This window comes from Drosophila montana, unplaced genomic scaffold, assembly GCF_035044405.1.
Source record: "Drosophila montana isolate Dmon_TW-CO22-7 unplaced genomic scaffold, ASM3504440v1 contig_2438_1, whole genome shotgun sequence".
NCBI lineage: Eukaryota > Metazoa > Arthropoda > Insecta > Diptera > Drosophilidae > Drosophila > Drosophila montana.
Genome location: NW_026997315.1, coordinates 1,905,083 through 1,930,158, shown reverse-complemented (window position 1 = coordinate 1,930,158; position 25,076 = coordinate 1,905,083). Strand labels below are relative to the sequence as shown.

General features: G+C 41.8%; 1 protein-coding gene across 2 annotated transcripts in view; it reads left to right on the top strand.

Annotated features, from left to right (window-relative positions):
• Window positions 1-24,981, top strand: part of phyl (phyllopod) — a 68,836-nt gene extending 43,855 nt beyond the window's left edge. Inside the window, exons 1-2 of one of the 2 annotated variants that reach the window (XM_064682051.1) lie at window positions 17,218-17,460; window positions 23,561-24,981. In XM_064682051.1, the coding sequence (XP_064538121.1) occupies window positions 17,257-17,460; window positions 23,561-24,568 (1,212 nt within the window). In that variant the 5' untranslated portion in view covers window positions 17,218-17,256 and the 3' untranslated portion in view covers window positions 24,569-24,981. Of the gene's footprint in view, window positions 1-17,217; window positions 17,461-23,560 lie in introns of those variants that run through there. The other variant, XM_064682052.1, reaches the window with a different exon arrangement.
• The last annotated feature ends 95 nt before the right edge of the window (window positions 24,982-25,076 follow it).

Sequence of the window (25,076 nt, the reverse complement as noted above, 5' to 3'; positions counted from 1 at the left end):
TGGTTTCGGGCGGCCCCAACATGTCTCTGATGCAATTAACTGGCGATGAATGACTTATGCAGTGAAACGTAGTTGGGCGTGCATGTGCAGCGGGATTATTAAAATCGATAGATGAGTAATCGATAGATACAAGAATACAGTATATACATATGTATGCATACGTATATAAATAGTACACTCTTTTAACCTGACTTTCACGATTTTTCTTTCGAACAATTAGAATTTTTTTTTTTTCGTAATCATTTACTTTAACTGATAACAGACATTTATCGATATCGAAATGTTGGTATCGATATCATCTTACGGTTGAAGCTCTACCCTCTTGCGCGCCTAATGAAATGTCTCTGCCTTTGATCTTTCTAAAAGGGTCAGGTAGTCCTAAGCTGCCCTGTTTTTTATATAACCTCAAAATAATTCGATAACTATTATCCGATAGTTTCAATACGATTTTTAGTTGATTTTACCGTAGATCATTTACGTATGAAATGACCATTTAAAAGCGCATCTTAATTTATTTCACAGATTCAACTTTACACGATTATAATTTTTTTTGCGTATTTTAAAGTAAATATATTTAGCTAATCGATAATATATATGTTATTTAAACATTTTTTAATTATTTGAATAGAAATTCAAATACAAATAACAAATCAACTTTTTCGATAAAAAGTAATCGATTAGTGCGCCAAACAAATAACACTTACTGTCTAATTAAATTTCAGAGCATTACTTTTTGAACATATATTTTTATACAAGCTATTGGTTAATTAAAGCACTTCAGAAAATCATTAAGTTGATAGTCATCGATTAATTACAGACATTTCAATCAATTAAATACAGGCAATTGATAACTAAATGTTATCGATTTATTTAAGGCACTTAATACAAATTATAAATTCATGTTATCGATTAATTCAAGGCACTTAAGGAAATGGATAAGTTCGCGATATGGATAAGGAGCACTTGAGACAATCGATAAGTTCATGTTATCGATTTATTAAAGTCACTTAAAGCAAGCGATTAGTTCGTGTTATCGCTCAATTATCGATTAAATAAAGGCACTTCAGACTGTTGATAACTTCATGTTATCGATTAATTAAAGGCACTTAACTTAAGACATTCGATAAGTACAGTAATAATTTAAAATATATAAATAATTTCGCATGGCGTTGCACTTTTAGCCAGACGCAAACATACTGTGACCAATTAATCGATTAATTTAAGGCACACTCAACTATATTTACAATCGAGATAATCATTAATCAATATGTGGGACGGAATATTGTGGATACTATGACCCGGCCGCAGCCATTTGAACCCATCAGAAGTTTGTCATACCATTTGTCAAAATTCCAGACAACATCAAGCGACACACACCCACACACACGTACACTCGCACACTCACACACACATTCCGACTCTATGCAATTCCCTAATCAAAGCCACTGAAAGCAATGAAGTTTTGTCATAAAATTTTACGCACCTTTCGTGCGGTCCCACGGGTCTGTGCCACCCGCTCATATAAGGTTTTCTGCACCTGATAATTTTACTACACACACTCAAGGAGATAGTGCGTGTGTGTTGGTGGATGGGGGTTGGGGGGTGCAGTGAAAGGGAGACAGATGATAACTCACTTTTGTTTCATTTTTCCAATACACAATGGAATAATAATGGCAAAATGAGCAACTTCGCTATGCAACAAGAAGATGGCTCGGTCTCGGTCTCGGTCTCAAGATGCTCCCCAATGAGCATACCAATAAACATACTACACACACACACACACACACACAGGCACGCTCACTCTGTTGGCTCCTACGCCCGCTGCTGCCCCCTGCCACATTGTGTCACTGTTGTTCCCACTCGACTCGGCTGCTTATATGGCAATGTATAATTTTTATTCGCACCCAGGTTGCTCCCCACGGATGTGTCGTCCTCTCTTGCACACCAAACGTAGCCAAACTGTCAAACAGGACCCCCTACAGCCCCCACCACCTTCTATTTCCTGCAACCCCTTCCCGCCCACCGGTGGGCAGGCCCATCGTTTTAGTGTGCAGCCACACAACCGAAATATTGCAACATAAAACTTTACACAAATATAATCTATAAGCAGCAAAACTCATATTAATGTCATATGAAAGAGACAGCAGCAGCGAGCACAGAAAGAGACAGGCAGAGAGTGAGAGAAAGAGAGCGAGCCGCAACGATGAAGAGTGCTGGGTGAGAGAGTATATTATAGCCACAGCCATAGCCTTGGATAGCGAACGCCACAAGTTTCTGAGTCTGAGTCTGAGTGTGTGACACTTTGGCGTTCGCTTTGGCGCACAGTAGTGCGAAATTTTTAAAAATAAAATAATTATTTAAATTAAAATATTCGTGCATTCAGAAATTAATGAGGCAAGCAATATGCAACGATTTGACAACATCATATGACATTTTATAATTAAATTCGAATTTATATATTTTTATAATATGAAATTTCAAATTTTATGAATTCTTTTAGCAAATAAAGCAACATAGAAACACAATACGTAACTTCATAGCTTTGTGGGAGTGGGTATTTACGTAATATATATCAGTTTTGTTAGAATTATAAGGATCTTCCTATGAAGCCGAAAAATTTTCAAGATCTTTGCATTGAGATCAAATTATAAATTATAAAAAGAATTAAAATACAAAATAGAATAAAATAAAAATTTAAATAACAAACAATAAAGATTCAATTGATTTGCCAAAAAATGTTGACCTCAACCTAATTTTTTGCTTATGCCAATTAGTATAGATTTTTAAAATCTATACTTTTTTTTTTAAACTTTTTTTATTAAAAAAAATTTTTAATGTTTTAAAAGTAAATTAGTATAATTTGTTCATCGAAAAAATAAATTTCTTTAGGAATCACTTGGTTTAGCTTCGATACAAATAATATATATAAATATTTGTTAGACCAAAATAGTGAACGTTTAACTATGGTATGAAAAATAAAAGTTGAGATTTTTTGTATGGTATACTATTTGCGGATCGACTAAAAGCCTAGCTATATTCATTCGAAAATATCAGTTCTTGAGTAACTTGGTGTCACTGTGCTGGGTCCTGATGGTGCCTCAACTTGGGCCGTGTTGTTGATGCGCACAAAAGGGCCAATTCGTTCTCGCCGGGTTTCGCATGGCAGCAACAACAATAACAACAACACCAAGAACAACAACAGCTGCAGAGGCAGAAAGACAATTTTCGGATCCCCCAAACTTATCACAGCCTCTCGATTTCCCTTTAGAACATTATACAACACACTAGAGAGCACTGGCAGTACAAGTGAGAGTGCCGGCGGGGAGTGGTGTCCAAGGGGCGCGGAGGAGGCGGCAGCTTCATGGCTACAATGACAGTAAACGTAGCGACGCAGGCAGCAGCAGAGGACGCACTGCAGCAGTGTACTTGTCATACATATAAAGCGTGCAGGAGTGAGACGAGCGAGAGAGAGACAGTAGAGAGTGTAGCTGCGCGCACTGGTGATAAAGTTTGGCCCTCCATAGGGCCGTTAGTGGGGCCCTATGTGCGAGAGTGAGGTTAAAACCGACTTGGCCAGAGCCACAAGCAAAACTTGAGCTCCCAGGTACAACAGCAACAACAAGAACAGCAGCAGCAGCAGCAGCAGCAGCAACAACAACGGCACCCAGACGTACAACATGCCACGGCTCACTCGTCCAGCTGCCTGCTGCATGCTCCCAATGGCTGGCTGTGTGTGCGTGTGTGTGTTTGGGGAGGGGGGCGTGGCAGGGCCTGTCGCTTTGGTCTAGCCTGATGATGATGTTCTATGCCGCCGCTTGGCTTGTCTGCTTGTCCAGCGGGAATATGTGCCCGGCAATGGCAGCGGCAACAGAGAAAAGAGCAACAAATAATGAACAAACACACGCATACACACATATACACGCACACACATGCAGTTTGCCAGTGTGTGTGTGTCATCGGATTGTGCTCCATTTAAACATGGCGCTTGCTCTATTATTGTTGGCTGAACCAGCAACAATAGCAACAACACGAACAGCAGCAACTTCAACAACAACAACAATAACAACAAGTGCCGTACCATAACGAGCAGCGCTTTGAATCGATGGCTTTACACACCCAAGTGCCATAATCCAATGACGCACAGGAATATCAAATACAACAACAACACACACACTGGTATTGGCTGTGCGTGTGTGTGTGCCTATGTATATGTAAATATGCGCGTGTATGATGCCGCATGGACACATCAAACTTTATGCACCGACAGCAGCGGCAGCAGCAGCAGCAGCAGCAGCAGCAGTAACAGCCTCCATTGCGGCGCCTGCTGGCATGGGCATACTCATACAGGGTGATTCGGGTGCAGCGCGTGTTATGACAGAAAAGTGTAGCCTACTTTAGAGCGCCACGTTTATTGCCTGAAGCACTTGACTTACTAGAGCTTAATTTGTAGTTTGCTTCAATTAGCAATGTTTATCGATGATTGTATAGTTGATAATGTAACATGTTATGTTTTAATGACAACCAAATATCGATATTTCGTTGTGCAAGTGTGCATTCTATTTTCGAATAATAATGCGAGTGACTGTCGCAAAATTTAAAAATTACATTTTAATGTATTTTTTTCCAGTTTTTTATATTGCTCAGAGATCAATTCATAACATTAACCTTTTGTTTTTAGATTGCAAATCAATTATTTAATTTCAATTTTAAATTTGAAATTATATGACATTAATTTTTATACTGCGTTGGATTTTTTTCCAATATTTTCGGTTTATGGATTATTCTTCTCAGATCGATTTCGCAGCATTCTTTCAAGATATTTCTCTCTATTTTTTCTTCGGAGCGTCGATAATTTATTTCATTAAAATAAAGCTTCATAATAGTTTCTCAAGCTCATCCCGATTAAGATGATAATATTTGGAATGCATACACATGCATTGTCCAATCTCTTGTGATAAAGAATTGTTAAAACTAGTTCCAAAATGAACACCCTGTTAATGGCGCTCACTGTAACATTATCCAATTTACAAGCTAGATGCGCTCTTTTAAACAGCAATGGACCAAAACCTGGAAGCTGGAGCTTGCACTTGGTGGAGCCACACGTAGCCACAGTTGTTGGCCAGTAAAAGACCCAATAGCAACAACAACAACCACAACAAGAACAACAAGTTAACATTTGCTATTTATGAGACTGTCGAGAGTTATTAGCCGGACATGTCAATGTCTCATGGGGCATGCCCAAGACGATGACTTGGACTTGAAACGTGGGCGGCAACGGGCTGGACACGGACCATGTGCAAGATGTTTGTCTCTTTGGGGCATGGTTAAGCTGGTGGGGCGTAAGGGGTAGGGGAGGAGTTGTAGCACTGGTTTTTGGTGCTGCAGCTGTTCATATCGCATATATCTTTTGCCAAAAGGCAATAAAATATGCAAATTGAAGTCAAACTTACCAGTGGCAATGGCAATGGCTGCGGCACCGCTGCTCCTCGACTTGCAGTGCCCATTGGCGGCATGGCTGCCCGTGGCTGCAACGTTCAGAGACGTTGCCTCAGCCGCATCCCCAGGGCGTTGTAGTTCTTCTGCAGCTGCTGCTGCTGCTGCTGCTTCTGCTTTTGTTGCAGCAACATCGGCTGCTGGCTGCCAGTTTTGTTGCTGTGATTCATTGGACGCTCGCGCCTGCTGCTGTTGCTCCTTTTCAGGCTCATTCTCATCGCCACTCAGCTCTGCATCCAACTCATCTTCGTCCTCTTCCTCTTCGTCGGCGCTCAGCAGCTCCTCTTTGGGCTCTAGCAAATCCGAGGCTTTGGGCGTTTTTGCTGCATCGACGCCATTTTCATCCTCCTTTTCGCCAACTGCAAGAAAAAACATAACGTAATTAAAGCTAATCAATTGATTGTGCACAAAAGCTATAAAAATTAAAGAGCTTAGAGTAGTCGACTAGGCAATACCCTGCGTAATATACGCATTCAATTAGGAAAAAAGCCCAAAATTGATTTTTAATTTCGGGGCATTATTTTCGGCTAGCATTTTACATGATTTTGTTCCTAAAGGTATCAGAACTGACCAAAATGACGTTCCTGCATACCCTGCATAGCGTTTATCCTATCTCTCTTGAGTATAGGGTATTAAAAAGGTTCGAATTATGTTCTAAATGTTTTTAAGACCTCAACAATTCCAAACGTAAGTGATGTATTGTATAGTCTAGCATACCGTTACATGCGCTGGTACACAGGGTATACACAAATAAAATTTATGCTAAGCCCAAGATTATTTAAGCTTGTCTCTTTCATAGTTGGGCATAATCTATTCATTAATACATGGCATCACAAAGCCAAATATTCGTAACTGCTTCGTTTGATATACCCCCTATATGATATACCATATGTACAGGGTATGCCATACAAACAAGAAATTAATTTGCAATACACTCGCACCAATTTCCAAATTGTTTGCCCTGCTCAATGTACTCGATGCTTAGACAGCGAGTACTTGCTGGACACACCAATGCTCAGCACTCAGCACTCATACTCATACTTGTACTCATACTCATATTCGTACTCATACTCATGCAGATTATGCTAAAGCACTCCCCGGGCGGCCATCGTGCCAAAAATTCTATTTACACGTTTTGTGTTTTATTGTTGGTGCCTGGCTACGGGTTTTCAGTCTAAAGAAAACTGTTGCCAATAGCTCAAAAACTCTGGCGAGTGTGCTGGTGTGTGTGTGTGTGTTGGTCTCCGGCAAAGCCGCACGTGATCGATGGCGCTCGCATGGCTGCTGCCAGTCTTGAGGGGGTCGTTGGCGTTGCCAAAACAACTGCCTTAAAAGTAATTGCAAGGGGTGCACCAACAACAAGAACAGCAACAACAGCAACAACCACGTAAACCACAACAACACGACAAACAACAACCAAGAACAAGCACAACAACAACAGCACTCGAGCTGCTCATACGATATGGAAATGTGGAACATGTGTAATTGTGCAATTAAATTGAATTTTTCATAAATTTCTTCCTCTTTTTTTGTTGTTGCTGCGCATTGCAAATGTTGCGTTTATGTGTGTTTTTGTGGTCATTGGGCGAGCCACAGGTGGAATCTCATTTACCAGGTGTTACTGAAGAGTTGGAATTGTGTTAACAAGTAAAACTGAAACAGGTCCACGAAACACCCTGTGAATTAAGTATTGCCAGCTAATCGTGACGGCATTTCCAACTCTTAACACTACTTGACGGGATGCTGGGAAAGCGATTCTTTTACAACTGCTTGTTAAACTCAAGACAGGAATCAAACATGAACTTTGACAGCTGTTTGAGCAGATTTTGCAACTAGTTCTTTGAAAAGGTCTACTTTTGAGCTAGTTCAGCCTTAAGGAACTCAGCTAGTTCCAAAACTAATTTCATTTATTAAGTTCATTATGTGAGCTAAGTAAAGCTTACGTAAATATCAAAATGCTAAATTCGAATTTGAGAACATCTGTTAATATACTAAATGCTTCTTTATTGTTTTTTTTTTTTTTTTTTGCAAAGTTATTTAAAAAAAACAAACATATAATATCTTAAGAATTTCCATCGGTCTAATAACTATTTAGGTTTAGCTTTATGCTAATCATATTAACCCATATCATTAAAACCTCTTATATGATATTATAAACTGCCCTTTCTTAACTCTTGACTTAAAGTTTTGAGCTCTAGGACTAAAAGAAATTTTTCTGTAAGCTATAAAAGAATTGTCTTTTATTTCTATTATTATTATATTTTATATCTGTTGTTCAAGACTGTTAAAAAAATACAATGCCCCGAAATTCCTTTACTTTCGAACTAATTCCAAGCCAATTTGAAATGCATATGGCAAGACCACGCAAACTGTGAATGATTTACCCCAGCAAAAAGTGGAGTTGTTTAAGGGTAGCTAGGTAGGTGGTAGGGGGAGGGGGAGGGGCTTGGAAGCCCCATATAGGTGACCGCGGCAAGGTAACGGCTTAAAATATATTGCCAAAAGGACATGCCGGAATCACACCGCAAGGAATCGCCGCGAAAATCAACATTATGCCAAGCCGGACGATTGCCAGAGCTGTGTCTCTGGTCCTGGTCAACATAATGGTAACGTCGACGACTTTCTGTCCATGCGAAAGCATTTGGTTATTATTTCCATATAAAGGCCCAGCGCTGCAGCGAAACGAACGAGCGGGCTATAAAAAAGAGCGCGAGCCACTTGAAAGGACGTGTGAGAACTGTGTGTGAGTGTGTGTGTGTGTGTGTGGAAATGGGTAATGGGTGCCGGGCATGGGGAATCAATGGTGAGGAGGGGAGCCGTTTGCGGCGGAAGTGCCGCGTATTTTAAAATAAATGCGAGCAAGGCAGCGGCAAGGGGTTGTGTGTGTGTGTGTGTGTGTGTGGGAGGGGGGGTGTGCAGGGCGGGGTGTGAGAACCAGTTATGGTCGTTAAAATTGTCGAAGCAACGCAACAACAACAACAGCAACAACAACAGCGGCGACGACGACGACGTAGTCAAGTTCTTTTTGTGCAAGGCAAAAGGATGTGTGTGTGTGAGCGTGTGTGTGTAAGCGCCCATATGTATGCAAGCGATTTTCATTTTTGTTTAAAGCCCCCCAGAGTGCATTTCGCACTCGGTCGCTGGCAGTGCATGTGTGTGTGTGCCTGTGTATTTGTGTGTGTGTGTGGAGCGCAAGTGCCCGCATGTGTGTTTCTTACTTGTTTTTCGGCTATGGCATGTTTTTAAGCGTTTTACCCCAACCAGACGCAGAACGCCAAAAAGGTGCGCACTTACATACTCACAGACACACACACACGCGCACACTCACTCACATATTTGTAAACGTAATAATAAGCGTTGTCCCCTTTGACCCATCAATCCGTTGCCACTACCCAAAAACCCGCCGCTTGCCACTTTTCCAGCTCCCAAATGGCTACTAAGCGTGTGTAGAGAGCGACGAGCGAGCGAAACGCTCTGCAATCGGAATGTGGGGCGGGGGAGGGGGAGGGGGGGCAGTGGGTGGTTGCCAGCTAAAAACAATGCCAGCGCCACAGCCTGCAACTTTTATAATGGCATTGGCATGTATGCCATGTGTGTGTGTGTGTGTATTAAAAAAATAATGAAATAACAAACCCGAAGGTGTTGTTAAAAGCGCCAACAATAAATTTCATCAATAGTTCGCGCGTAAAACAGCAAAAAGAAAAATAACCAAACAGTTGGCAACGCCAGCAAAAATCGATAAGCGTAACGATCACATGTATGGATGACCATTGCACAGACAATTGACGAGCACTGTGCATATTTTAATAAACAATTTTCCGCTTTATTGGATAAACACACCCAACGACTGATTGCTTTAAGTGTAAGCTTAGGAATTTCCCTGGAGCTTGTGGTTGACAAAATGTTGCTGCCAGAAATTTCCCCCAACACCTGCTGACAAGACAGCACTGCGATTTAACGAACTGGTCACACTTGAAGGTATATCCATAGCTCATATACATTTGTGTGTGTATGTAGAAGGCATGTGTTGGCTAGGGCAGCAAAATGAATAATCGATAAGCCTATCGATCACATTTGAGCGAAATCACTTTGCAGGGCATATATCGATAAAGAATTTATAGAGAAAGGAAATAGACGGAAAAATTTCCCTGTTGCAGCTTATAGACGGCTTTTGGGGCCATGGAGAAAACACAACATTGCGATCCCAGCTAAAGCACATAGAGTTTTGTCTAACGATCAATGTTTTGGGTGACCCTTTATTTAGCGATAAACAGTTATGTGGCTTATTGAGAAATTTAATACACCCAACGACTGCTGGCCTAAAGTGCAAGCTTAGGAATTTCCCTGGAGCTTGCGCTTGACAAAATGTTGCTGCCAGAAATTGCGACCCTTGGGTAAATGGAGACAACACAACATTTCGATACCAACGCCCACAACAAATCTATTTACCAAACTAGTTACCGCTAGACGGATAGACCCCAATATACAAGTGTGTGTGTAGGTATGCGGTATATAAAGGCTTTATATCCACAGCAGGCACATAGCCTATGCCCAAAGTGCCTGCTGCTGCTGCTGCTGCTGCTATTTTGGCGCCGCGCTCTTTGCAATGTCATAGCAAATATTTTGCCAATACACGGGGGACGCGCGCACACGTTGACGTTGCCGTTGCCGTTGCCGACGAGGACGGGGATGGGGACGACAAACGCTGTGTCGCAGCCCGGCAAACGGGCAACTTATGGCAGCAAAACCCTGTCGCAATCCTAAGCCGCGCCTCAGCAGCGGCAATTCTCCTGGCGTTGATGGCGACGTTGGTTTTAAAGATTTTCGCTGCACATTTTTGTTAGCTGAACGGGGCGCGCATAGTTGGGCTCCCAAAAAAAAAAAACTTGCCCCAAAATCAAAGCTAAATTTTGAGCTGATGTTGTTGTTGTCGTTGTTGCTTGTCAATAAGCACGCACTAATACACAAGCGAGCAGAACATGCATATGCATGCGTGTGTGTGTGTGTGCGCCGCGTCAACGAATGAAAATTCCCCAGAGAATTGCGCATGTTACGTTTGCTGTTGTTGCTGTTGTTGTTGTTGTTGCTGCTGCTGCTGCTGTTGTTGTCTGTTGTCTGTTGCCTGGCGGCTGCCTGCGCCAATGTCAATCCCCTGGGATTGGCCAGAGCCGTTGCCGACTCCCCTGAGAAATACATGGCAATGGGTTTTCTGTGTTTTGTGCTTTTTTCGTACACACACACAAAGAGAGCGAACGAGCTCGAGAGAGAAAGAGAGCAAAATAAAAAAAAGAGCAAAGCCAAAGTTCGCTTCACTTTTTTTTTTTTTGGGTTGTATACGTTGGGGAAATTTTATGCCCGCTACGCTGTGTGCAAGTGCATGTGTGTGTGTGTGTATGTGAGGATACGTGTGTGTGTGTGTAAATTTGTGTGCGGCGCTGTCTTTGGGGGCTACGAGCCGGTTGCCAGTTACCGCCTCACATGTGCATTGGATTTATTGTCAATTTTATTTGTTATCATTGTTGTTGCTGGCGGTGCCTTCCCTCTGTATGTGTGTGTGTGTGTGTGTGTGTGTTTGCTGTTATTTACACTGACACAATTTGAAATTGTATTAAAAATTAACGGCACTTTGGTTGCCTTGGCTGCAGCACTCGATGTTGCAGCTGCAGCCAGACATTTTAGCCACATGCTACATTTTTGGGGGTTTACCTGAATGAACGCTCCCCCAACACACCTCCCACACACAGCCCCGTACCTCCCTTGCGCCGCTCTTTACCTGTCTGACAGTTAGGTGAACCGTTACCCTAGGGGCTGCTGCTGCTGGCCGTGTAGCTGCCCCCTGTATTCTCCGACCCCTCCCTTTGCACTTGTCACATTTTGGCTTTGGGCTAGGTCCCGCGTTGCTACAGGCCCTGCCCCAAATCAATCAAGCATACACTCACACTCACACAGACACACACACGCACACACACAGCTACCATTTGAACTGCTGTCACTTGGGAGCTGCCGCTGCTGTCCAGCTTTGAGCTTCGGGGCAAACTTACGTTTCAAGCAGGCGCGCGGCTTGGCCTGTTTACGCCTGGACATGGCCAACAGTGTCAATTGACGAATGTACAATTATAAGAAGAAGCGGCACAAAGGTAACACAACGCACAAATTAATAACTGTAAACGCGTAAAAAAGCGCGCCAAACACGTGTTCACTATCAATCACTGGGCAAATGTTTTGGAAATTCTTGAACTGCTTGAGCTGTTAGATATCCTTGCGCCTGCAGCGTTGGCAACTGACTGAAACTTGCCTGTTGGCCCAAAATCCTCGTGGCATGCCAAAACACACGCCGCCACGAAGAGCACAAGCTCTTAAACAAAATGGAAAACGACGCCAGCAAGAGAGCTAGAGAGAGAGAGAGAGCGCGCGCGTAGCAGAGCGCAAGAGAGAACGCCTTAGAATGCGTGAGTGCGTAAGCGTGAGTGAGAGCGCAATGTCACCCAAAGAACCACCCAAAAAGGCAGCAAAGGCAACAGCAAACAGAAGCCTTTAAACTGCCGGCAACACACACACACAAAAGCCGAAGCAAGAAAAAAATAATAATAATAACAGCGTCCCTCGGGGGTTGCTGCCGCAACATATTCCATCCCCTAGAGAATCGGGGCGCACCAATCGGCGGTTGACGGCGCTGGGTGCCCAGTGGCTTTATAGCCACATGCTGCGCCGAATGCGCCGTAGGAGATTGCCTTGCCGCCGCTTGTCGCAATTAACAAAGTCAAGTCAATTATTTTGCTGCGCCTCGCGACTTTCGCACGTGCGTATGGGGGGTCCTGCAAGGACTCTTTTTTTTTTTTCATTTAACCAAGGTGCTGACAGCAAGGCTGTTGCTTTCTCAGCAGCGGGAGCCGGGCGACGGGCGTCGGGCGTCGCTAGTCGCCTTCAGTAGTGCGTGAGAACGAGAAGGCGACGCCGGCGACAGCACTCCAAAAACAGGAGCAACAGCGGGTAACTAAATTCATATTCATCAATTCCACTCAATCTGAAGAGCTGCGCCTTGGGTTACGCATGCGAATCTTGTGCTGCTTCTGTTTCTCCCTTAATTCTCATTTTTTACATATGCTAGTCAATTTACAATTGGATGATTTTTCCTTAGCATCAAGATTCTAAGATTTCACGTTTAATTGTTTACCCTGTGACTGTTCGATAATCCAAATATTTGTACTTAGCTTTAAAGACAAGTTCGTTTTTTTCTTCTCCCCTTCGTCTTAAAGCTTTTCAGATTTATTTCTCAATTCTTTATGCCAGAATATCAGATTTTGGGAGAAAAACTCCACTATCCACTTTTACAATAAAAAGCCAATTCAGGTAGCTTAAAAGCTTGCAAAACAAAAACAGCTTATATCAAGCTGATGGCTGTCAGAACAAGTCTGCAAGACTTTAAGAAAATCATGGCCTTTAGTGAAATTACAGAAATCCATTAAGAACTGTAATCTTTTTAAAGGAATTTTAGTTCGGGCATAGGACCTCAGCAGGATACCCAATTTACCTAAGAAGTCGCAGCTTCTAACCACTTTTTCGACATTAATTGGAAGATGTCGAAAAGTTAACGTAAACATTTTTTTAACCTTCGAATTTGTTGTGCATTTCGTTTAAAAGTCATCTGTCTCTTTTGCTCTCATTTTTTATGTTTAAATAAATTTGCAGTTCTTATTAAATATAGATTTTCTTTAATTTAATTTACTTACCGCATCCAAATTTGAATACGCGCGCCGTAGGCAGTGCAGAGGAGTCCTCAACGGAATGCGCTGCTTATCATAAAGCACGGCGCACTGCTTGCATGTATTTTGAACTGCTTGCATATGCCTAAGAGTATGCTATGGTTAAATACAAAATTTGAATATACTCCATTGAGATACATGAAATTCAATATAATATGTAAAACAACTAGCAAATTACATGAACTAAGTTTACAATAATCCTATATTCTTATTTATTTTTAATACACATGTAAATACGTACAGAAAAATGTATTAGTAGGAGGGGAGTTAGACTTTGTGATGTATACACATCAATAAAAGAAGAAAGCAAGTCAGAGTTAGACGAGGGCAAAGAAAGCGAAATAAATTGAGAGAGAGAATTAAGTTCAAGACATTTACTAAAATGAGAATTGATAATATATGTAAGATTAAGTACATTACTTATTAAAATATATAATAATACATGTGTTTGCAGCGCAATGGAAATCTTATGATATTAGATAATGTGCATGCATATATAAATATATATATATATGTATATACATAAAAATGCACAGTATCTCTATATATAAAACTGTTTGTCCTGGACTGACTGACTGACTGACTGACTGATTGGTGATCAGCGCACAGCCCAAACCGTAAGAGATAGGAAGCTGAAATTTTCACTGTAGTTACCTTATGTGATGTAGGTGCACGTTAAGACGGGGTTTCGGGAAATTCCACTCGCAAATGTGGAAAAATCGCGAAAAACGTTTGTATGTAACTTTTTTGTTTACCATCCGATCGGCCCCAAACTTATTTTCAAAGATCTTTGTTCAAATTCATTTGATGGGTGTTTCGCACTTTTCGGAAAACCCATTCCTCCTTGGTGGAAATGGAGGTCAAAGATTTGGTGGGTGACGTTTTGTGTTCAAATTTATTTCCAAAGATCTATAAGAAAAATCATTTGAGACGTGTTTCACATTTGTCGCAAAATCTAAATCCATTCGGTGGAAAATGCATTTCAAAGATTTTTTTGGTGAATTTTAAGTTTTGTCCGATTTGCATAAAAGTTGTTTGATTCCCGTCCGATCGTTTCAAAATCATTTTCAAAGCTTTTTGAAAACATTGATTTTATAACATACGTGCCACGAGCAAGGCCGGGTTATACCCGCTAGTAATATATATACATGCACACCCGGATTTGCATGCACACACACACATAAAAACATAAACAAAAATCAAGTTAGTTATGTAGATTGCCAACAGAACTTGATAACGTAATACTCACAAGCAAAGCATGAAAGCCTGTAGTCCTTTCTTGAGTTTGTGAGAATCGCATAGAAGGGTGCAGAAGCTTATTGCCCGTTATGTGTTCATGAGAATGGCATGGAAGGGCGATCATTATCATAGACTTATTCTCTTTGTGATAACATTGTTTTTCCCCAGGTATTGACTAGAATTACATCGAATCATAAGCAAAAGTTTATTATTTTTGGGATTACAACGTTTTTCCGACCATGTATTTATGAGAATTGCATAGAAAGGCGATCATCAGCATAAGTTTATTATTCTTGGGATTACATAGCATTTCCCATTGTGTATATGAACATGTAAATCAGAGTTTAACTACAAATCTGCCATTTTTACGTCCTTTGGCTAACACAGAAAAGAAAACAAGCAGCCACTCGAGGATGATACAAGTTTCCGCTTGGCAACCGCACCTATTTCCAATCCATCTGCCCCCATGCGGAAACCTTTCGTTTCGCTGCGCAGCCCTCAGTGCTCCATTCATCGATTCATTCATGAAGCCTGGCCGGGAACTCCTCTTTGTTTACCATAGTAAATACGAGGCGCGTAGTAAAAGTAGCGGCAAGCGGCGTCTTAACCCAGTCGAAACGAGCCAGAAAAATCGAAAAAAAAAACTGAAAAAAAAGAAGAAAACATCTGTCGCGGCAGCGTTAAAAATCCGGTTGCAAGCTGCAACATGGCCAAAGATGAGGCCAAAGTACGAGTTATACGCAGAACATATGATTGAGTTCCCAAAAAAAAAAAAATAAAACAAAATGCACCTTTTGTGCGTTTTGGAGCAGCAGCTGCTGAGAGCTAAATCCTCGACATCATTGTGAATGTGGCTGCCGCCTGTTGCTTGGCTGCTGCGGCAACAACAATGCACCAACACACACATGCCACAAGTTGTTGTGCCTACGAAAAAAAAGCAACTACAACAACAAAACAACATATTGATGAGCAGGACGAGTATCTCATTTTCTTGTTGTTGTTGTCAGAAGGAAGCAGGCACATTAAATTTGGAGTTTGTCGTTCAACTTTGTTGAGCCAGCAGCTGTCGCTTGGGCTTAAATAATACCAAAGGGGCTCGCTGCGAATTTGTAGATAGGTCAAGTATTAAAGGATATCGCTTGGGGAGATAGATCTATAATGAACTAATAAACATACCAAATACCTAAACATGTATACAACCCTCCACAAGGGTATAATAAATTCGAGCACTGCTTTTCCATATTCATTTAATTTAATATCTTCATTCGTTTTCCTATTATCTTATCCGATCACTCTTTATTTTTTAAAGCACAAAAAGAGTTTTAATTTTTTTCGAAATAAATTATGCATTTATTAAATGAGTGTTGCAGAAATATGGCTTGGCAATGTTTTTATACGTAAGCTTAATCACATATCGATTTTAATAAAGTTTTGGAGATTAATTTATTTTAAGAGTGAAGCTTGTAATAGCTGAGCTGAGCGTTGGGAAGGGATCTAGCTAGCTATATGATAGAGTGCTCAGATGTTGCTAAGATTTTGTTTTTACATAACGGAGCATAATTGAACTAATCATTGCCAAATTAGCTCAAGATATCTTAGAAATCAAAAAACTATTTTCACATATGATATAGTAGACCGATCGAAGATATGCAGTGCCTGCAACAAAAAGACGAACCTAAGCAAAGTTCCATGAAGATGACCATAAAACTGAGAAACTAGTTGCATAGCAACAAAAAGAAGGACATGGGCACAGCGACTCGACTGTTGATTCTGATCAAAAATATAACTTTACTTATGTATATACTTTTTAGATTCGGAGATGTTTCCTTTCATGTTTTAGGCATTGAGGTAAGAAAAGTTGTAATAGAAGCCAGTTATAACGAGACAACATTCTTTGCAGTTAATATTAATTTGTGAACTTAGCCTAACTTTTTGAAATCAAAATTTCTTGTAAAATATTTCATTTTTATACAGTTTTTATGACCAAAAAATAGATCCTTTTCTATATGATTAAATTGATTTGTTTAGATGAGTAAAAGACATAATTATTGAGATATCTAGCTTTTTAAAATCGGTTCAGAATTCAAGTTGTGGCAAACTCAAACCCCAGAAATTGCAAAAAACCTTTTTCGAAATTTAGAAACTTTAAGATAAAAAAGCAAAAAGTCAAAAACCCATTACAATATTTTGAAAAATTTTATAAAAATATTTTAAAATCTCTTATTGTTATTATGGGCCTTAAAATATAAAGACCTTCAAAAGAATATAACTCTGTTGCACAGTGTTATTTCGCTCAGTGTAGTCGAGCAACAACAAAGGCGAACAACAGCAGGCAGCAAGGTAAAAGGAGTGGCAGGCAGGCAGGCACAACAACAACAACAGCAGAGAGCAGATGGATATGCCCAAACAGCCCAGCGAGAGGCGCTGCCTGTGCGAGCGACGTCGACGGCGACGCCGACGCCGAAGCCGAGGTTGAGGCAGCGACCGAGTCGGCGGCAGGCAACACTCGTGAGAGTTGCTGCCGCATTCGAAAATTGTGCGTGCAACGCGAAGGACGTTCAACGGTGGAACGGTTGTTGTGCATGTTTTTTTAGTGCCCGATTTGATTGTTGTTGTTTTTGTTGCCACCCCGTGGCAAGCAAGCAGGGCGCACCGTGTGACGTCAGTATCGAGAAAACGCGACACATTTCCGCGAAAAGCAAAGTGACGAAACACACAGACAGCAGAAGAAAATATAATATAACGTGTATTAAATAGAATCATGTCTGCGAATAATCAAGCGGAGCCAGCGGCCGCGATGGCAGCGGCGGCATCTTCGTCGGCGGCATCCGCCGCCTCCGCCTCGGAGTACCTGAAACGCACCTGCCTCATCTGCGGCTGCCAAACAAATCAGACCATCAACATCTATGAGCCGCGCTCCGGACCAAATATCGTGCAATTAATTCAGGCCAAATTCAAGTTTCAGGTATGTTCCATGCAGCAAAAACAAATACAAAACAAATAACAAAAACTCAGCCCAAAACAAAAATCGATAAGCGGACAAAATGAGTCATGTGCACACAATAACGTCCTTCGTCTCGCCCTGTGTGTGTGCTTACGTGTGTGTGTGCGTGTGTTTCTGAAAAGAGGGATGAAATACTGTGTAAGCTTAGAGGCGCAACCCGCCCAACCCACTCTCCAGGTGGCTGCAGCATCCAAGCGTGTGCACTTGAAAGTCGCGGCGAGCAGGCCGAGAGAAAGGCTAGGTAGGGATCCTTCGGAGAGATTCCAGAGGAGTAAGAAGGGAGGGGGTGCACAGAAGGTTATGGGAGTTCAGCCAGCAATAACCGGAGTAAGGGTGGATGGCATAGCAGCTAAAGGAATTCGCAATTGTAAGTTTCGGAGAGTGGCCGATTGGCGGGGAAGGTAAAGAGGTCAGAAAGAGGAAGAAAGGCCCCGGACCTGGGTTACCTAACGCAGCTCAAGGGTGTTACCTAACGCAGCTCAAGGGTGTATGTGCGAGGTTCGGGAATCAGGGAGGACACATAGAGAGATTCATATAGGGACCTAGGCTCAAATTGAACTCTCCAGTTGAAAGTCTAACCGATTAGTAGCTATGTGTAAGGAATCAGGCAAGCTGAGTAGGTTCTAGGTTCTAGGAAAGAAACCATCTCTTTCGTATAGAGTATGGACCTTGGTAGAGAACTACTTATAAGACTCATAGAGAAGTTAATTAATCAGAATAAGGGAGCTGCTTCCTTATAAAAAAAGAAATCCTAGAGGAGACTAGAATAGATGACAAAGAAGGTAAACTGAGTTAAAGGTTTTCGTCCAGAGGGGTAAGAAATGTTATACATAAAATAGAAGCTAGAAGCTAAGATAGGGTAAGAGCTTATGTTCAGTGGGGTTAACAATTTATGTGAACCCTGAAATGGGTAACATGCAGAAGAAACCATTTTCGACCCCATAAAGTATATATATTCTTGATCAGCATCAATAGCCGAGTCGATCTAGCCATGTCCGTCCGTCCGTATGTATGAAGAACCTATAAGAGCTAGAATTTTGAACGTAGGTCATCGTAGTGTCCTCCTAGTTTATATCCGATAATCGATAACTAGCCTCTTTTCCAATCATTCGCTTAAATTGGTATCGAAATCCTGAGCAACTCTCTGAGTTTTTAGGAGCTGGAGTCCCCAAGTAGCTTTTTGAATAGTATATATAGTTATTTAGATCAATTATATTTCTAGAAGAGGGTTCAGGGCATCCCCTAGTCGGTGTGGTCTGCTCTGTTAACTATATCAGCACAGAAACTAGGCTGGGTAAAGTGTAGTTAGAATGTTTTATAGGTTAACGGAATTCGCGACCCAGTTGAGTGGACAATCGATTGACCAACTGACTGACTAACCAAACCCAACCCAACCCAACTGAACTGAACTGAACTGAACTGAGCTGAGTAACTGCCGCCTTGTATCCGTATCCGGTGTTTGTGGCACTGTGGCATTGTGGGTAACTGGGTAACTGGATAGCAGCTGCTGCATTTCCCTTTTGTGTGTAACTGGACACTTTGCATGTGGCACTTAAATCAATACGCGTCCTTTGAATGTCCTTTCTTTCATAATTTTCAACGGCTTGTTCTAATTTAAATGTACCATGGGAAAATGCGTTGTGGCTGCCGCAAAGTGTGTTGCATATTGGATTACACTTGAGGTTGTTTTCGTTGTTGTTGTTCATGTTGTTGTTGTTGTTGTTGCACGTTTGGGCTACCTGTCAGCGAGAGACTTGAGCAGCTCACGAACCTGCTCCATCAAGCTGGCAGCTGCGACAATTCGTGCATATCTTTTGGGCTAACTCCCCCCTTACCCTCCCCCTCCCTCTACTCCTTCTCCGCTAACTCTTCTCCATTTATGATTGATCCAATTTCTGCGGGTTTCGTCATCTTCTTCTTCTCCAGAGCGCCGAGCAGCCTCTGCTGCTGTCTACTCTTTTTTTCCTCCTTTTTTTTTTGAGGGCTACCTTTTTCAGCTGCTCGCGACAGCAGCTGTATTTGCAGCTCTGCCACACACACACTCGCACACACACTCGCACACACACACATTTACACTCTCTTTATAGAGGAACCCGCATTTACGTGCCCCGAACAACTCTTGAGCTGCTGCTGCTGCTCCTTTTCGCATATCGCAGCTATTGTCTGCGCTCGTTAGGTAAACATTTCTATAGGTAGTTCTTGGAGATTTCCGATTACCTTTTACTGCGCAATCAGTTTGGCAGCTGAAGCACATGTCTAGCTTATCTAACAAAAGGATCGTTTTCTTTTTTATAGATCTCTAAATGATAACAGCTGTAAGATTGTTTTTTTTTTTTACTAGCGACCAATTTGTTCTTAGAGTATTTTACATTGCATACAAATAGATCCCCATATTCCAATTTGTTATCTTTCGAGCTCTATTTCAGCTTAGAACTTCTTTCTGCTTATTTACTTACATTCAAGTTCGTTTTTGTACCAAAACTGTATTTTATAATGTAAAACTAGAAGCCTAATAAGAAAACAAATAGTTCTAATATCATCACCAACAGGTTGGAGGTATATGAAATGGTCAAGGATTATAGGATTATAATTTAAGGGGCTAGAAAACATTCCAACTAAAGTGTTTACTTATCTAAAATGTTTGCAGCCACAATATATCACAACTTATTTAGTCTTCGAGCAGTGGCATATTTTATTGTATTTTTTTTAAAAGATTAAATTATATTTTATAAATATTATTATAATTATATATAATATATATTTTATTTTATTTATTTTTTTTATAAATGTTTATTAATTTTGTTATAAATGTTTATTGTATTGAATCAAAAGTAGCATACATTAGTATTACAAAAAAACGTCTTCAGCTAATTTTGGAATACATATTTCGAATATTGTTAGTCAGGGCTTTCCCTGACTTCTAGACCTTGGCACACTCACTCGCATTTACCCCATATTATTTGTTTAATCAAAAAACTATGTTACTCCTAGATGTCTATATACCTTTCTACCCGAATCGCCCAAAGAATATCTCATATTGAAATAAGATTTAGACAAAGGACACAATATTTGAGTGTGTATTTGGAATATTCCGTAACCAAAAACTTCTCAAGTCTTCGTTACGATTAGTTCCCTCAGCTCTCTTTGGGCTATGCACTTCCGAGTCACTTAAACTGGTTAGTGGGAGCCGCGGGAAACCTTAGAAACAACCACGAAAATATGCCACAGAAAATAAACAGAAAATTAAGTTGAAGGACTTCTTAGCTAGTTTTTGGATAGATCTTCTTGGGTTTCACAGCAGAGCTGTTAATTGGATTGCTGACAATTCAATTAGTTTGTCAAAATATAGAAATGTGATACGGGCTGCTTAGAAGATATGAAGGTAGGCAGTCAAAAACTGTGCAACTAGCCATATATTTTATTAAGTAATGTGAGACGAGTATAAAAATAAAATATGAAATATAAATTATAAATATATAAAAAATATAAATATATAAAAATACAAACGTTACAGAAATGTTTAAAGTGCGCCTAACATTAATGCAACAAAGTAAAAATTGTTCAGTCATACTAGAAGTTCTTAGCATAAAAGTAATTAAATAATAAGTTAAACACATTATAATATATATGCGGAGGTAAACAGATCAAATTTGTGTATCTAAAAATGATATTTGTTTACTTAAGTAGGTTGAACAGCTGCCCATTTGTGTTAATTTTTATCAAATAAAGAGCTCTAAACGGGTAGTCACGGCTTTTAGGATACCTTTTAAGCTGCAAATGTACTTCTTTTGAGCCCTAAATAAATATTAGTTTCAACCTGGCAGGCAATATGAGCTAAGAAAAGAGTATATCTGCGGCACGCCGAAGATTTAATACCCTTGTAGACATTTGGCTTACGATTTGGCAGATATGTGGGAATAATGAAGCTCGTAAATGCTGAAAATATCTTGGAAAACAAAATATGTTGCTGAACAAAAGTTCATCAATTCAACTAATTCTTGCTATAGAGCTATATAATATAGATCTTGATAGGATTTGGCTCATTTATAGGCAGCATAGTTAAAGGAAAGGTCGTATTTAGTCAAGATAGCTTGATAATGAAAAAAGGAACCTACTTTTCTACCAATCATTCCTATGGCAGCTATATGTTATAGTGTTGCGATCTAATATAAAACCCTCTACGGGGCTATAAAAATGCACCCCACTTAGTTTCAGTTGGCATAGTTCACCCCAGGTAAGAGTTAACGATCGTTGCGAGCTATTCGATTGCGGCTATTTGCGCAACTAGCGGCACCACCTGCCGTTTGCCTCCTCTACGAATGCAGCCCCTATATGACACCCCCGCCATAAAAAAGAAAAAAGAGACCTACACCCCGCACAGTCCGCCAAACAAGCTGAAAGCCTGGCATAATGCCTAAATGATCGAATGCCTGAATGACAGCGCCATAAAGCAGCAGAAACTTCAGTTTCAGTCATTCATCTGTCTGTCTTGCCTCTCCCTCTCCCTCTCTGTCTCTCTCTCTCGCTCCCTCTCGCTCACTTTTTATCAGCTTTGCGTGTGGCTCTGTTGTCTGAATTGCACCTGGCCTGCAATTTGCATTATTTTTACCGTTTACACATGGCCCTTTAGGTCGATCGGTTGCTAGGTTCCTTTTTTCTTCGACTGATCCTGCCTGGTTAGGCTGGTCGCCCTCTCTCTCTCTCTCTCTCTCTCTCCCTCCCTCTCACCCTCTCTCGCCCTCTCCCGCTCTATTTAATTCTAAGCAGCTGTCGCTTGCCGCCGCGTGCCTAATGCCATGTTTGGGTTGTTATTATTTTTATTTTTGTTGTTTTTTTTCTTCTGAATCTACTACGGTTCGATAAGAGAGGCGCGTGGCCAAACGGGTTTACCGACCTGGAACTGCTGCTCAAAGCCCGGCCCAGGCCCGGCTCCGCCGTTGCCCCTGGCCCGGGTCTGGTTTTTGAGCCAGCTGCTGGGCGCAATTTTTTGGCTGGCAGGTGCACGAAATATTATTGATACGAGAAATGCGTGAACCCTGCCGCTGCTCAGCTGGTAATTAATATGCCACGGCCTCAGCAGCCGAGACTTAAGTTTTATGTTATTTTTTGCACCTTTACCTCGAGCCAGGCAGGCGGCAGGGGGAGCTCCCGGACCAAGCTGGCCGGCTGGCTCATTAGTGGTCAGTGGTCGTTCAGTCCGTTCCTCGGGCGCAGCTCAGCTTATGTGGTTATGCTTCAGCTGTAATTCCTTGGGCAGGACCTGGACTTAACAGGCATCGACACGGAAGCCTGCGCGGCTCGAGCGTGTCCAATGTTTGCGCTTTGTAATCTAATTTCGAGGCACTTTTTCTAAGCAATTACATTACATTCGATTGGCTGAAAAGGCTGAGTGGTCGACTAGGCAATACCCTATGGTGTTTCATTAGTTTACAAAAATAAAATTATAATATTTACCCTTGATTATTCAAAATAAATTATGTTTTATTTTATAATTTTTTTTTTTATATCTCATTTTGCCATTTTTACAAATACTACTTTGAGCTTAAGAGAAAAATTTGGGAATTCATGCTTTAACCTTGTTGATCATTTACTTCTCCACTTTAAGTCCCCTCTTTTTAGTCCACGTCTAGCTCTGGTTGCAGCTATTTAGCTCCTGCAGCTCTCTTCCTCTCTCTGTCCTTCTCTCTCTCATTGTTTCCCTCGTTTAAGCCCACGTTTAGCTCTAACTAAAGATTATGCAGCTATATCTCTTCTTTATATCTCTCTTATTCTCTCCTTTGTTCTCTTTCCCTCTCTCGCTCCCTCTCTCTCTCTCTCTCTCTTTCTCTCCTCGTCCCTACCTGTCTCTGACTCCAGCTATAGCCCTTTCTCAAGCTCTGTTTCGGCTTTTGCAACTTCTCCAAACTAAGGTCTCCCTGTCTCTCTCTTTCCCACTCCCGCTCTCTCTGTCTCTCTCTTTCTCTTTTAATGAAATATCTCCATCACATCTTAATAATAAACACATCTCCCTATTCAACACATTTCTCTAATCTGTCTCTCTTGGTCTTCTCTTTTATTGCAGCCTCTGAATGAGGATAAATTCCTGTGCTTCAGCTGCAACAATTGGCTGATCAACTGGCACTCGCTGCAGGCGCTCAACAGCAACGATGCGGAGAGCCAGAGTCGGAGTCAGAGCCCCTCCCACATGGGCAACCACAGCAGCGCCGGACTCGTGCAGCAGCAGCAGAAGGGACTTCCGCTGGAGCGGGCCAAGCTGCGGCCGGTGGCGCAGGTGCGTCCACAGCCGCAGGCGCAGATGCTCGCCCAGCCACAGGTCCAGTTGCCCGCCGCACAGATCGCGCCCCCGCCCGCCATCAGCTACAACAAGCGTCGCTTTGGCCGACGCACTGCAGCAGCCAGCAGTGGGCGTGGCAAGATGCTGCGCCATAGCAGCAGCTGTGCGTGCCGCAAGTGCCGCGACTGCGAGAACTGCAAGTGGCGGACGCTGCATCGACGCAGCCTGGTTAAGGTGGCGCAGCTGCAGCGCGCGCTGTGCCGGCAGCAGCAGCCGAAACAGTCGAAGCGGACGGAGCCGCAGCTGCAGCAGGAGCAAAGACTAGTCAAGACGCCAGCCACGCCCACTGGGCAGCCGAAGTACCAAAGAATGCCAGCGCCGCGCGTCGACGGCAAAGTGGTGGCCATGTTCCGGCGACTGGGCACCACGCTGAGCACCGAGCAGGAGTCGCATCTAGCGTCGCTGCAGGAGCCGCTGCCCACGGCGCGTCCGCCGCTGCGCATCATGAGCCCCGCCAAGCAGCGTCCACGCTGGACGCGCGCCCTCGACGAGGATGAGATTCTGCTGGAATTCGATAGCGGCATATTCGAGGTGCTGCGGGAAGCGCCGTCGGCGACCACAGCGCGTCGACGTCTGCGCTATCAGTTGAGCAGCGAGACGCAGGCAGCGGAAGTACATGCAGCAGCGGAAACGGAAGTGCAAAAGGAGCTGGAAAACCGCAAAGTAACCCACCAAAACGAGCTGAAACTTGCAGGGCTGCAATTGCCGCAGGGACTGAGCATTACGTTGATTTAAAGGCAAAACCCAAAAAAAAAACATAATAAATCAAGAACAAATGAATATTAGTCAAATTATATGCACAAACAAATGCGAGCATTAAAATAGTCTTAATTAATGTTTAATTTATATTGTACCTCGAATAAATTTGTAATTGTTAGTCAATATATTAGCGCAAACGACAAGACCTAAGAATGTTAAGTTAATATGTGTATGAACAAAAACTATATTTAATATATGTATATTAGACCTAATTGGTAAACAAAAAATGAAGAAACCCCTTAAGCCCAAACACAACCTTCCAAAAAAGCAATCGCGTTAAACTCGTAGTTGAATTTGTTTGCATTTGCCATGTTATAGCTACAAAAAACAAGAAGTATTTAAAAAATATAATATATAAATAAATATAACTAGCACAACTACAATCAAAATATGTCTGGGTTTTTATTTCAAATTTAAATTCAAATTCCTAACTGCCAAACAGTTGGGTAGCAGTGGCGCCGCTGCTCACTGTTTGCACAGCCGC